The 16,322-nt window shown below is 40.0% G+C and overlaps 1 protein-coding gene across 3 annotated transcripts in view; it reads left to right on the top strand.

Moving 5' to 3' along the window:
* Positions 1-263: 263 nt before the first annotated feature.
* LOC128706577 (Matrix metalloproteinase 1) overlaps positions 264-16,322 on the top strand; it is a 77,786-nt gene continuing 61,727 nt past the window's right edge. For all 3 annotated transcript variants that reach the window (XM_053801516.2, XM_053801517.2, XM_053801518.2), the window contains exon 1: positions 264-503. In XM_053801516.2, coding sequence (XP_053657491.1) covers positions 405-503 — 99 coding nt within the window. In that variant the 5' untranslated portion in view covers positions 264-404. The remainder of the gene's footprint in view (positions 504-16,322) is intronic.

Here is a 16,322-nt window from a genome sequence, read left to right as displayed (position 1 = left end):
AAGGATGCTCAAGGCAGATTCAACTGTTAAGTGAATTTATTTTGTTTAGTATTATATAAATCATGTGGACTGTATACCAGGTTCTCATCGGTAGAGTTCACTGTAATAATGCATAATGAAGTAATATTCTTGTAAAAGAAATGTGTTATTTAGATAAGAGTAACCTTTGAAGACTGTGTGGGAGTATGTGGCATCCTTGGACCGGATCTTGGGGACGTAGAGTATATATAGGAGTGCGAGGGTTATGAGGAGTCAGGTGAGCGTTGAGTGTCAGTGCGAGTGGTGTTAGCACTTGGACGCTTACAATAAGACACTCTACGCCCTCAACACATTTATTTTGGATTAAAGCGTGACGGGACACTGAAGGAAGGCTGTGTACAGTTGGCTCTAGCGACCTTAGAATCATGGCGACTTTGACTAAAGTTTTAGGAGTAATGGTTCTAGCAGCCGTGGTATCAACTCAGCCAGTCAAAGTTTCCATCAGTGGCACTAATTCAGCCCTGGTAAGTATTTATCCCAAAGTTATTTAATAGTAAACATCAAGATTTTTTACATATATATGGTTATAAGGAAAGTGTTATTATAATCTACTTGATATAAATACCTTTCAATCCCAAAAAATTAATTAAAGACGACATACGAAGAATTCATTCTTACGTTGCCCTTGTTAATAAAATTATAATTTCAACGAGAAGTGAATTAAATGTTGGCAAAGCAACGTAATTCTAGTGAGTAATACAGGATTTAAGAGCTTATAAACTGATATTAACAACACATGTACCAGCTTAGCTGGACCACTAACCACGTACATCATTCATTATTGGGACAATAATAGGTTCAAGTACTGACTTTAACATTTCAGAGATAAAAAAGTTAGTGGTAATGTACTAGTCACAGATTTATAAAGTGTTTACAATATTATTGAATATTTACATAGTTATGAATTCAGTAAAAAAGTTTGCATTGAAAATTGTGTGGTTATAAGTTATTTACGTTGCCCAATAATAAGTTATGGTTATATTAGCAAGTTATTGGTTACTTACAATAAACAAGCAGAGTACATTTCCAGAATCACTGGTAATGCACAAAGCTGTATAAAATGCTTCTATATTTCTTAAACATTTGTGAGCGGATTGTTTCTGATTTCCTGGGTTATTTTCAAATTCAAGCCCATAATAATGCAGGCTGTGATAATTGATCCGCAAGACAGTCAACATGTAGTAATGCCTGAATAAAAATTCATATAAAGTGGTGGCGGAAACATTAAATTCAGGAAGCTTAGACGCAACCCCTGCGTCAGTCACTGACGCAACCCCCACACACACACACACCTGACAAATTATACTCTACTTATTATGTAGGTTAAATACTGATAATTTAGTCACAAACTGCATGCCATTAATAATGTTTTATGGAAACATTGCAGAAATTCAAAGCATCAGTGGGAAAACAGCTGTATATTTAACCTGAATAAGGCTTACTTACATTTTCTGATAACCTCGACAGGCAGTGACGTTTAATATTCTCTGAGAATAAGGACCTAATGTTAACATTTGCTTTAGACAACGCGAATGACAGAATTTCCAAATTAACTACACACTTTCTCTCTCTTTCTCTCTTTCTCTCTCTCTCTCTCTCTCTCTCTCTCTCTCTCTCTCTCTCTCTCTCTCTCTCTCTCTCTCTCTCTCTCTAACTCTCTCTCTAACTCTCTCTAACTCTCTCTAACTCTCTAACTCTCTCTCTCTCTCTCTAAGTGCTTGATTCTTATAATTTAAAATAATTTTTCGTGTTATATTCATTTTGGCTGTCACGAAATCGAAAACAATTCATAATATAAAATATATTAGTTCAGTACATGAACAACAATTCTAGACCACTTTGCAGTTACAAAGCGCTGTTACTACCATTAGAAGAATTTAAGTGTACTTAACGTAATTATAATTCTTAAATAGTTAACGTACGTAAGTGTGGTTACCATGCATGCATTATGAGTATGATTAACGTAATTACAATATAAATGTGGTTAACGCATTTAAAGTATCAGTGGTTAACGTGCATACAATATAAATGTGGGCAATGTATTCACAATGTAAATGTATTTAACGTACGTACAATATAATGGGAAAGTAATCACACTAAGTTTTGTTGACAGCATGCATTCGCGTACAGTGGGAAATTATATATATATATATATATATATATATATATATATATATATATATATATATATATATATATATATATATATATATATATAATTAACGTAACTAAGTTTCCAACCCCCATTTCCTCTCCTACATTCCATTTCTTTGGTTACACACCATTAATCACTCCATGCATGCCGTTCCCATGGTTACACACGTTCCTCGTCCCACCATTCCGTTCTAGGTATAAGCCAGGTTACACGCCGTTCATCGTCCCCTTTGTTCCGTTCCCTTGACTACATGTTCCTCGTTGTAACCATTCCATTCCCTTTGTTACACGTCGTTCCTCGTCTTCCCTTTCTCCCTGCGAGCAGCATTCACGTCTGGTGGGTACTGGAGTTTACCTGGACCTGGTACTCGCCTAATTGTGGTTACAGGAGCCTAGACTCAGCTCCTGGCCCCGCCCCTTCACTGATCGCTACAAGGTTCTCTCTCTCTCTCTCTCTCTCTCTCTCTCTCTCTCTCTCTCTCTCTCTCTCTCTCTCTCTCTCTCTCTCTCTCTCTCTCTCTCTCTCTCTCTCTCTCTCTCTCTCTCTCTCTCTCTCTCTCTCTCTCTCTCTGCTTCCTGAGCTTTGTCATACCTCGTCTTAAAGCTATGTATGGTTCCTGCCTCCACTACATCACTTGCTAAGCTATTCCACTTCCTGACGACTTCACTTGCTAGGCTATTCCACTTCCTGACGACTTCACTTGCTAGGCTATTCCACTTCCTGACGACTCTATGATTGAAGAAATACTTCCTAACATCCCTGTGACTGAAGAAATACATCCTAACATCCCTGTGATTCGTCTGTCTTCAGCTTCCAATTGTGACCCCTTGTTTCTGTGTCCCCTCTCTGGAACAACCTGTCTCTGTCCATCTTATCAATTCCACGCAGTATTTTGTATGTCGTTATTATGTCTCCCCTGACCCTCCTGTCCTCCAGTGTCGTCAGTCCGATTTCCCTCAACCTTTCTTCGTAGGACATTCCCCTGAGCTCCGGAACTAGCCTTGTTGCAAACCTTTGCACTTTCTCTAATTTTTTGACGTGCTTGACCAGGTGTGGGTTCCAAACCGGTGCTGCATGCTCCAGTATGGGCCTGATGTACACAGTGCACAGTGTCTTGAACGATTCCTTACTAAGGTATCGGAACGCTATTCTCAGGTTTGCCAGGCGCCCATATGCCGCAGCAGTTATCTGGTTGATGTGTGCCTCCGGAGACATGCTCAGTGTTATACTCACCCCAAGATCTTTCTCCTTGAGCGAGGTTTGCAGTCTTTGGCCACCTAGCCTATATTCTGTCTGCGGTCTTCTTTGCCCTTCTCCGATCTTCATGACTACATTTGGCAGGGTTGAATTCAAGAAGCCAGTTGTTGGCTTCTTGAATTCAACCCTGCCAAATGGTGCGTGTGCGTGTGCGTGTGTGTGCGTGTGCATGTGTGTGCGTGTGCATGTGTGTGCGTGTGCGTGTGTGTGCGCGAGTGCGCGCTTACTTTTTACATACTTGTGTGTTTACAAACATTATCTCTCAGTCCAAAACAGGATTTGAACTTAAAGATAGGGCACTCCAGCTGTGTGGACGAAGCACAGTACAAAAAAAAATCCCGAAGCTCTAGTTAAAGTATAAGGTTGTCCTGAAAACAGGATTATTTTTGCATAGATATGACTTTATCCACATACTAGCTGCCATTCAAGCCGGAAGCTCCAGCTCTTGGTCTCCACCGTTTTATATTTGGCTGATGGGATGACGCCCTAACACATGGTACCTGGCACATGCATTGTCATTGAGAGTATAGTGTAAGTGTTACCTGTGACAAAAGGCGCCTCTCACAGTCCAGCAGCAACCTATCCTTATTTTACTGCATTAATTTTTTAATGATGTTTCCGGCGTCCATTTTGTAGTATCCTGTAGCTACAATTACTTTTTTTTTTCTTTATTATAGGCTAGGTTGATTTATGTTATGAAAGGTTAAATTTGGCTACATATACCTATGAAAACGTACATCTAACCAGAAATAAACAAATTAAGAAAACAGCCTCGATACATCGGGCAACAGATTGGCCGAAATTGGAAACGTTCTAATCTGAATGATTATAACTCGTAGTGCGAGAATGGGTTGTAGACAGACATTAATTCCGTGCTGCAAATTCTGCTGTCTAAAGTGGAGAGGACTCGCCCCATGTTCATTGGGTCAGTAATTCTAGCCCACACAATCCCTCCCTCTCTACGTCGTTAGATTCACGAAAGTAACTTGATTTTAAATTTAACAATTACTAAATGTGCTAGCTTCTTAAACTTAATGCCTCCCGACTGCACGTCGGTCATTAAGGCTGCAGTTCACCTGTAAACTAACATCTGAATATTTAAATTTAAAAATAAAATAAAACACTCCTAGCGTGCATACAGGTCACTAGAGATAAGACCCTTTGGGGTATTTACACTGTAAACATGTGATAATGCGAGTGTCTGAGTTAATACTGCGAGCCTGGTTGTTTCCTCTGAGAGCCATACAGGTTTAGCCCTTTTTTGTATAATATTTACGTTAGAAGTTTAATAGAGAGAGAGAGACCTTTGAAGTTAGAAACCTGTTTAGAAGCAGAGGTATACGCTAGCAATTATTTAAGTATCAGATGTTTTAATATGCTGTGTGAGACCCTGTGATTTCTGAATTTCACTCCTTGTTCGTGTAATTCCATGTGACTGTACTTACTGTGTTGCATCGTGTAAGTCTAGTTAATCTTTTTTAATAACACCGTACTATTCTTTAGCATTTCCTTCGTGTAACACCGTCTCATTTGATAGTTACTCCTTGTTACTGTAACTCATGAGATTCCGCAGTTATTACTTGCTATGTAACTCCATATAATCCTGTAGTTACTCCCTTTTTTCCATGCGATACTTTGTGATTCTGTAGTTACCTTTTGTTCGGGTAACTGCCAGATCAGATATCCATGTGTTCAGTTTTGCTTGGTCTTAATTATCCTCTCGGCTTTAGATTACCCAGTGTTAACTGATTCGAGTTTCAAGTTAAAGCCTAACGATTATATGATTTCCTATAAGAATCTTTAATCGCTCAGATAAGTGTTAAGTAATCTTTAAAAGTATATGTATACATAAATACACCTCGGTGCATATTCCTATACATAGCTCCCACTGTATATACACAGAAATACATGTGTATATGTACTGATATACACCTCGGTGTATATACATACTTTTCGGCGTATACAACTATCTCGTATATGCACTTGAGATATATACACCTCGAGGTATATATATTCTGATTTACATACCAATCGGTATATATACTGATGTATACTCAAGTTATTGTATATACACTTAAGATATACGCACCTCAAGGTAGACACTACACTGTAGAGGCGCAAAGATATATACAACTCGCGGTGAATATTCATCGATATATACACCTCATAAGTGGTGTGTATACAGGTAAGACGCCTCGGGTGTCTGTATACAGGTAAGACGCCTCGGGTATCTGTATACAGGTAAGACGCCTCGGGTGTCTGTATACAGGTAAGACGCCTCGGGTGTCTGTATACAGGTAAGACGCCTCGGGTGTCTGTATACAGGTAAGACGCCTCGGGTGTCTGTATACAGGTAAGACGCCTCGGGTGTCTGTATACAGGTAAGACGCCTCGGGTGTCTGTATACAGGTAAGACGCCTCGGGTGTCTGTATACAGATAAGACGCCTCGGGTGTCTGTATACAGATAAGACGCCTCGGGTGTCTGTATACAGATAAGACGCCTCGGGTGTCTGTATACAGATAAGACGCCTCGGGTGTCTGTATACAGATAAGACGCCTCGGGTGTATGTATACAGATAACACGCCTCGGGTGTCTGTATACAGATAACACGCCTCGGGTGTCTGTATACAGATAACACGCCTCGGGTGTCTGTATACAGATAACACGCCTCGGGTGTCTGTATACAGATAACACGCCTCGGGTGTCTGTATACAGATAACACGCCTCGGGTGTCTGTGTACAGATAACACGCCTCGGGTGTCTGTGTACAGATAACACGCCTCGGGTGTCTGTATACAGATAACACGCCTCGGGTGTCTTTAACTTCTAGAATGTTAAAGTACATGCCGGCTTTAATTATTCAATTAATATGCATGTTTACATAAATTTTTACGTAACTACAATGAATTTAAAATAAAACTTAACTTTAAATATTTTGTATAGAATACAATGAATGGAACAAATCGGCGAGGGTACAGACAGTTCATAACCTAGTTGAGGTTGCAGGGGTCGAGTCCAAGCTCCTGGCCCCGCCTCTTCACTGGTCGCTACTAGGTCACTCTCCCTGAACCTTGAGCTTCATCATACCTCTGCTTAAAGCTATGTATGGATCCTGCCTCCACTACATCGGCAGCTGTAACAAAGTCAATCCTCAGTTGCATGTTGAGTGATCCTGCACAACATTGCTCTGGCATGAGGCTTTCACTTGATTCTTAAACCTACTTTATATCATTCGAAGATGCCTCTACTTTCCTTTTTTTCTAGTCGTCAGTGATTAATGCGACTCGAAGCTAATTATATTTTCAAAAAATTACTCACGTTAAAAAAAAAAACAAAAAAGATTGTAATTCGGTGGGGAAAAGAGGAAAAGCTTCGTTACAGCGATGCTGTTTAGTTGACAATAAATGGATAGTGACGTCACGACGTGTATTGCAAGGCTGGTGTTGCAAGGGTACGATGATCACGGAAGCGGAACACGATTTCGTTTTTGTTACTGAATTAATGTTTAAAGGCCAAGAGCTTTTATGCTTCCTCGGCATAGTTAGACGTGGAAGTTTTTCCTTACTTTTATCTCTACATATTCGTAAAGTAAATAAAAATATATTTACTGTTTTATTTTTAAGAATCCGAAATATTTTGGTGTAACAATGGTATTCAATGTAGACAAGTTTGAATAAGACGCTTGTGCGACACTCTGATATCTTTATTTCCCAAACGTTTTGCTCTGTTCATAAAATAGGCATATCCAAATATTTCCCAAACAAATAAATACAGCCGCTCAACCCCAGTCATCGGCAAACTTTCAACCGCAGAAATTGTGTACTAAATAGTTTCCCAGACTAGTTTCATTTGGGCCAAAACATTGCAGTGTAGCAGTAAGGAGAAGCTGGTAAGCCCAGCGTCGCCAGGCTGGTGGGGGCTGTCTAGTGTTTTTGTAGCGTGGATGGCAGTCTCCAGCCCACTCCACACATGATATGATGATCCTGCATTACATTACTACTTAAGTTTCCTATTCGTTTTCGTATTTATGAAGTTTTGGTAACTGGCAACTTTAATGATACCCGTTTCTATTTTTTTTTTTCGTATTTATAAATTAGCAAACTTTGAAGCTAACATTAGAACATTTGTAGAAGGATAAACCAGACACACACACACACACACACACACACACACACACACACACACACACACACACACACACACACACACACACACACACACACACACACACACACACACACACACACACACACACACACACACACACACACACACACACACACACACACACACACACACACACTTATATAACAATATCATTTACCTCTCAGTGTATACAAGTCATTAAGGCCACAATTCGCCGCCGTCCTAATGAAACTTCTGTCCTCAGGATACACTTTAAAAATATAGCTTCAGTAATCAGAAAAAAAATACTATATTCATGAGGAAGCGCTAGACCCGTACGGATCTATTGCTTACCTGCTATGTAATGGGAGGTAATCAGGTCTGATCCAAATTTAGGGTAAAGAGTTCCTTGGATCAAGAGCCCATCTACATCAAGGTACCCCGTTGAATTCAGTAATTGCAGATCGATAGTCAGTGAGGTAGTATCCGGGTAGGATTTTTTTTTTATGGACTAAATTTCTATGGGTCATTAAGCACAAGGACCGCTGGAGGATCGATCCTCCGTTCGCTAATAACCAGAGAGACTTGTTATGTAATTCCTAACCTAATTAGGATTTTAGTGAAGGCGTGTGGTTTTACTTTTGGTCAGGGATTTTACAACGTTATTTATTTTTTTGTGACGTGGTACTTTAATGTCGATTTTTTTTATGCTTCCATTTTTTGCAAAGGCTTTATGTTGGTTTTATTTAGGTTAGATCAGGTTCAGTTAGAGTAGACTGGTTTAGGTTAGGCTATATAAACGATTTAACTACAATAGGTAAATAAAATAAAAAAAGGCGCGTTATGTCTGGCAGCGAGGTGGATCAGTAAGAAACAAGCTACGTTCCAATATAAACGTTTATCGTGGTGCGAAACGGGCTTAATGAAACTAGCAATGTGAACACTCTTAAAGAAGCTCCTCAGTTCCTGCGGTCGATGCAACCACAGTGATAATAACACCAGTATTTCCTTGTTTTTATCCTCAAGTGGCACCTCAAGGCGTTGACTCAGCAACAGACAAGGGCCAGACCTTGGTCTGTAAATGGCCTTCTAATACTCAGAATAAGTTCCCGAGTTACATTTCCTGTTGAATGATCGTGCAGAGACCTGTCATTGTTAGTGATGCGGAGTCTGTCCCACCCAGTCCCAACTCCATTTTTTCCATAGATCGAGTACCATTTTCGCTGACCGTTGAAACTTATGCTTTTTCATTTGTATAATTGCTGCCATGATTCGTACGTCGGTTTATGTGCAGCCAGCAGTAACAGGCTGGTTGATCAGGCCTTATCCACGAGGCCTGGTCACAGACCTGGCCACGGGGGCGTTGACCCCCGAAATCCTCTCTAGGTATATCATACTCTGAAAGAAGCTGTAGCTGTAGCTGGGAAAACTTTCCCTCGTTTCTCCTGTTGCTACTTTTGCAAATTGCATAGCTCCTGATGATGCACTGGGAAGTGTGAAAGTACTTGAGCTGAAGAGTCCCCCTCCGTGGTACTTTCACACTTCTCAGTGCGTCATCAGCAAAAGTAGCAACAGGAGATGTGAAGGGAAGTTTTCTCAGAGTAGTGTAGCATAGGTGACTAACAGCTGCAGCTTCTGAGTATGATATACCTGGAGACGATTTAGAGGGTCAACGCCCCCGCAGCCCGGTTTGTGACCAGGTCTCGTACCCCTATCTATCTGTTGTACCTATCAAGGAGAAGTTTGAGAGGAGAACTTATATGTCGTAAGAAGCGACTGAAATGTCGGGAGCACGGGGCTAGTAATTACCCCCATATCGGGTCACCCTGCCTCGGTAGGAAACGGTCGGCGTGTTACACACACACACACACACACACACACACACACACACACACACACACACACACACACACACACACACACACACACACACACACACACACACACATCGTGCCAAATAGGTAAACCTGGTCAATTAACAAGAACTCATTTAAAATTAAGTCCTTTCTAAAATTTTCTCTTATACGTTTAAAGATTACTAATTTTTTACATTAACTTAAACGAAAAAAAAAAAATTTTTGTACCAAAAAACCTTAGAAAACTTACCTAACCTTATAACAATCGCAATTTAATTTAGCCAAATCCAACTAAATATGGTTTAGATAAGTTTACAATAATTTAATAATAAACAGATACACTGAAATATATATTTTCGTTAGGTTCAGAATGATTTTTGAAGAATTATTGCATACACGATAAGGCACCTAAACTACTGGGAACGGTTGAAGGTCCTTGATCTGTATTCCCTCTAACGCAGGCGAGAGAGATGCATGATAATATACACTTGGAAGGTCCTGGAGGGATTTGTACCAAATCTGCACACGAAAATCACTCCATATGAAAGCAAAAGACTCGGCAGGAGATGCAACATTCTCCCGATGAAAAGCAGGAGAGCCACGAGTACACTGAGAGACAACACAGTAAGTGTCCGGGGCCCAAGGCTGCTCAGTTGCCTCCCACTGTCTTCAAGAAGGCACAGGACAGGTACCTAAAGTCAGTACCTGTGGTTCGTACGTTAGCTTGCGTGCGGCCAGCAGTAAAGCCTGGTTGATCAGACCCTGATCCACCATGAGGCCTGGTCTCAGACCGGGTCGCGGGAGCGTTGACCCCCGAAACCCTCTCTAGGTAAACAAATTTTCGCTTGTCTTATTCGGCAAGAAGAGCGTTGCTATTTAAGCCAAAATCGCAAGTTTTATTTGTTCGACACGACATGTATAAATATATAACGCCTACCGTCTACTGATGCAGAGTGACCCGAAAAGGGGCTACTAACCCCTTGCTTCAGACATTTTAGTCGCCTCATTTTTTTTTTTGGCTACCTCTCTATTATAAATCTTATTAATTATAAAATTTTTGGCTACCTCTTTTGTAATGATGTAAAACTGTGAGCAATTAAAATTTTCCATTCCATAACCTATGTCTGATTTTAAGATTCTGTCAAGGGTAGGGATGTCTCGCACATGGTCCGTTCCATGTGAGAAAGTGGAAGGGGGCAGTGGTAAGCCATCTACATCATGTTCACACACCTCCCATGTGGGGTATGGTAACTCTACAAAGTTTACAAAAAGAGGAGTATAGAATAATATGAACATTTGACAGACTGCCCAAAATCACATCACTGTAAACTAGTCTAGCCATTGTAGAATCATATTTTCACAAACAAACAATTTAGTTTGTGTATCTTTGGACAACACAAACCTACGTTACTCCTTGTCTCCTGATACTACTGCAAGTTTCTAGAATTTTCTTAAAATGTGTTGAATTACTTTATTATAGAAAATATCTTAAGTATTCCTTACCATGCCTGTCAACACTGCTCCTTGTAGAAAATTACAACCTCACAGGAATATCTAGAATACTGGTGACTGAGTAGAAATACTCATATTCTCACTTAGGGATACGTAAATCCACATTGACAGTTTTCTACAGGGAGCAGGTTTAACAGCATTTAAAGTGTATGTAGGCACGAGTAGGACAGCCTGGGAATTACGAGTAACATGAATCAGGCTGATGCTACCCGAGTACTTTATATAGATGGTTGATATCGTGGACTAACATCCTGTGTGTGTGTGTGTGTGTGTGTGTGTGTGTGTGTGTGTGTGTGTGTGTACGTACTCGCCTAATTGTGGTTGTAGGAGTCGAGACTCAGCTCCTGGCCCCGCCTTTTCACTGATCGCTGTGTGTCTGTGTACTCTCCTAGTTGTACTTGTCTAATTGTGTTTGTAGGGGGTTCATTTATAGCCCCTGGCCCCCACCTCAACTCTTATCCTGTTTCACAGATTCCTAACCCTACAGGATCCGATCATACTTTTTCCTGAAACTAATTATGGTGCTTACCTCCATCACTTCTTAGTCTAACTCGTTCCACTTAGAACCCTTTGGTTGAGAAAAGGAATTCCCAAAGTCCCCTGTGGGTCATCTGCGTCTTTAACACATCTGTGTGATTTGACCCCTCGTCTTTCATCGCAATCACCCAGCACCTATATAATCTGTCTAGACTCCTGAGTTGGTCAGAAGTTATGATCACATCCACGTTGATCCTCCACCCTTAGAAGGTTAATAGCTTTTAACTTCCTTAAGTCTCTCCTCGTAGTCATAAGGACATTAGAAAGAAGGAGCTCTACAACAGGCCTACTGGCCTATGTGAGGCAAGTCGAAATCCCCTACCAGCCCAAGCCACTGGCCCAAGCTAGTCAGGATTTGTCTAAAACTACATCTGCCACTTCTCCGACCACTGCATCGGTCTCTTCAAATCTTCCTGGAGTGCTCTAATGTGCTCGTCAGAATGAATTCGACGGCCTATTTTGGTGTCATAGGCAAACTTGCTTATGTCGCTGTTTATTCCTTCACCTATGTCGTTTATGTAGATTGTGGACAACAAGGGGCCAAACACTGACCCCTGTGGAACACTGCTTGTGACACGCCCCCACTCTGATTTCTCCCCATTTATGCAAACACTCTGCTGCCTATTTGTCAACCATGCCTCTACCCAGGATAAAAATTCTCCTATTCCGTGTGCCGTAATTTTCCTCAATAGTCTCTGACGTGGGACTCTATCAAAAATTTTACTGAAGTCCATATAGACTTCATATTCAATACCATGATCTACCTCCTCAGATACCTTAGTGAAAAAAGTTAATAAATTCGTAAGTCAGAAACGCCCTTTCGTAAAAGTGCTGAGATTCAATGATCAATTTATGCCTTTCAGGATGGCTACGAATTTCCTTGGCAATTATCGATTCCATAAATTTTCCCACTATGGAGGTAGGGCAATAATATTGGTCTATAGTTCGAAGCTAAGGACCTGTCGCCTGCCTTGTAAATAGGTATTACATTTTCCATTTTCCACTTGTCTGGCACTATGCCAGTTTGTAGTGATATGTTGAAAAGATTAGCCAACTGTTTGCCAAGTTCCTCTTTACATTCCTTTAGAACCCTTGCAGACAGTTCATCAGGGCCTGGTGATTTGTTAGGCAAATAGATAAATTAAAACCTAAGGACCATGTCACTTGTGACCTTAATTGTGCATAGTTTATTATCATTCTGTTCTATATACCAACATTAGTTTGGTAATAAAGCCATGGCCATGACCAAGCCAGTTCTGTCTGTAGCTTGATCGTCTCCACATAATGATAAAGGTTTTGAGTGGTAGGGGATTAACCATCTAGAAATGTGGGCATCCAGAAGCGTGTGTGCGTGTTAGATCATAGTAAAGACGAGTGTAAACCACGGTACGGGGAGGGATTGAACCCGCGGTGAGCCAGTCGTAAAACTCCAGATGGACGCGTTAGCCACTGTCATTACGTTTTCTTGAGATAAAGACGAGTGTTGTTTTTTTGGGGGGGAGGGGGGGTTGGTATTTGACTTGCTGTTGGAGTATGAGCAATATATAATACTATATGGATATTATTCAAAGGAAACTGGATACTAACCACATATAGTCCTGGACGTGAGAGGTACACTGCATACACTCTGAAGGAAGGACAGGGATTTTGCGGTTCAAAGGGTCCATTATTAATTTTGTCCCCGCACCTCTGGCAAGACGACTGTTGAATGATGGTGAATGTTTTTGCTTCTTTGGATCATTCGACTTGAGTCAGGAAACGGTCGATGAGGTAAATAAATTTCATTTCCTGTTTTTTTTCGGTATTTTTCTAGTCCCTCGTTTATTTTCTTTATTGCCTCTTTATCTGCGAGGGTCGCGACCAGCTGGTTGTGATGTCACATTCCTCCCATTCCCAGTTTCTCAGGCGTTGTATAACTTGACCCTGTACTGTTGCACTTGTTCAGTGAACAGTGTTCTCGTATGACCATTGTTACCGTAATTACTGTCCTATGTTCTCCAGCTGTTACTTCCTCAGGCTTAGTCTGTTGAAGCACGTAGATCACTGAGGTCGTAGTTTGTGTGTACAGTAATGTCAAGCATATGTAAATGCCTAAAATAATGACCAGTGTACATGACCAGTGTCATATACACAGAAATATACACCTCTGTGTATGTGTCCCCTTCATGAGGGGTACCTTGATGCTGGTGAAGGGCTTTTGATCCCAGGAATTAAAGCTACCCTTCCTTTCCTTGAATCAAACTTAACTGCCTCCCCTTCCCCAGGCAGTGTATGATCCCACGGGTTTAGAGCTTCCCTATCAATATAATAATAATGCAGTCCTTCACTGTTCATATAATTTAGACCAGTAAATATAGCCTACATCAGTTTTATATTTGGAGGAAATCGTTGTTAAAAAAATGGTAACGTTGAGGGAAATGATTAACAGTTGCCTATTGTTTTAAAACTCTTTGTGAAAATAAACAAGTAAAAATCATCAAAAGAAACAATTGGCCCGACTCTGTTTTTCTGAGTTGGGATTTCAGTCTTGCAAAATCCATTTGGTGAATAAAACGTACGAATTGTGGAGTGACGCCGTATTCAAAGTTTAGGATAAAATGTTTATAAACAGAATATATACATAAAGTGTGTCTTAGCTTATGTACACTAAGAGTTCATTTTAATCACCATTTTAGGGATTTAAAGTGTTCTTGACTAGGGTTGAAGAGGTTTCATACACCTTTAATGACCCTCGTAGAGTTGATGGAATTAAACCCCATTGACCAACCTACCCAGTTTATTTAACTGATAATTAAAATTAGTATTTTATTAATAAAATAAGTGTGCTTACAATATTAATGATAAATTAAAAGGAAAATTCACACGCAACCCATATGATCTAAGTCACCAAGATTTTCAACATAACTTCTGGCTTATGTCGGTCAACTTTGTGGATTAAAAAGTCTCGATGCAGTAATATACAGGTAAGAATGTTTCTTAATTGAAAGTGGCCATTAAGAATGTGTCTGCGTGCATGACAAGTGAAACAATGTTCTAGTGAATAATGGGGTTCCAGATAAGCTACTTTGTTTCCTTGAGACAGTTGCAGGGATGAAGGAGTTTGGTAGCCAAGCGTTACATCACTTCAGAAACAACACACGATACAAACAGTGCCACTACACATCTTGTGCATTCAACTAAAGAAGAAAAAAAAGCTGACGTATAAAGAAAGAAAAAGTGTGAAAAGTTTAACTAAGCAGTGTAGTTTAGTGGTTAATAGTGTCAGTCCTTCGTGTAAAAGCAAGTGTCAAGTAGACTAGGAATCCAACTGTGGTGTACCTTCCTGGATTTCACCAGATCTGAATGCGACAGCTTTGCCGGACTGGTTGTAACCTTCGAGTGTCTGGAGACATTTTGTTATTAAAAAGACTCAACATAGTAGTATTAAGAATATTTTTCAGGTTTAAAATATCCTTCATGTTGTGACAAAACAAATAAATAACATGAAATAATATTTTAAGGGTATTTTTACCTGTCAGGATTAATCACCAAGCTTTTCCAAATATAAATTAAAAGAAAGCCCAAAAAGTTATATCCGTACATATACAGTGAAATATATACCTCTCGGTGTACATTTGTCATGGAAATTATGAACACTTCTGTATAAGATGCCGCAGTAGTCCAGTTTGTTATTCCATTCATTGCTTACTTAAGTAAGATTTTCGACGTAAATGAATAATAAATCGAAATTGTTATTTCCAGATATAATTAATATATTGCTTATAAGATCAGATCATAGGTTCGATTTTGTCTTCTGATACACTTGCAATACCTACTCCCGAAAATGCTTATGAAAAATAAGGATAATCTGATGAACCAGACCTCACCCTAGTGACGTATGTTGAGAAATATCCTTAAAAATATTGTGTAAAAAATCAACTATCCACGTATATTATAAATGGGTATGTTAGTTATATCTGGAAAAAATTAATTATGTATTGTTTTGACATCATTCGTCTGTGTATGCTGAAAATTCTCCTTATGTAAATAAGTTAGGGAGGGAAGGACAAGCTGCCTTGAGAACCTTTATGAGATGTACAGAGTGACATGACTCCATGGGAACTTTATCTAGTTAGACTTTAATAAGACAAACTGCAAATGATCTCAGACCGACAGACCACAAAATTAGGATGGCCTAGTACTGTTGGGAGGGTTCGTGAAGATGTGATAGTTGGAGTTAAACACACTTGTTGGATGGTAACACATATACTAGCAGTGTGAAAGGGGAGCCCAGCCTGCCTGTTGCTGTTGCCTGGTAGGTCTACGGGGAACTGAGAGCCGAGGCAGCGCATCCCACGCACTCATGCGGCATCACGTGACGTCACATATGCTAGGCACTGAACCTAGCAAGGGGTCATGTATGTAATACATATGGATGGTACTAACTATGATACTCAGATAACATATACATATACAGGGGATCAGCAACTATGCTGACAGTACATGACAAAACTGAAATAGGGTAGACCAGATAAATTATATACATCGAGATTTGTATGACTATCAGTGTAAATACGTTGAGTAAGCTTTATTCCTATTTTGGGTATACAGATATTCACGGTGTTGGTGTTCAGGTGAATTGCAGGTTTAATAATACGTGCAGTCGACAGGGCTTAAACCTAACAAATTAAGTAACGACCCACCCTTTGGAACAGTCTGTCGACTGTTCCAAAGTAAATTATAATTATCAGTGTACATTCAAACAGAAATTAACGCCGAACATGTACACATTCATCCATATCTTAAAAGATTATTAACAAAGGATAAGCCACACTACTGAGCTTTCTTGGATTATTTCCA

The sequence above is a fragment of the Cherax quadricarinatus genome, chromosome 3 (genome assembly GCF_038502225.1).
Source record: "Cherax quadricarinatus isolate ZL_2023a chromosome 3, ASM3850222v1, whole genome shotgun sequence".
NCBI lineage: Eukaryota > Metazoa > Arthropoda > Malacostraca > Decapoda > Parastacidae > Cherax > Cherax quadricarinatus.
The sequence above is the reverse complement of the archived record's forward strand: the minus strand, read 5'-3'. Positions and strand labels throughout refer to the sequence as shown.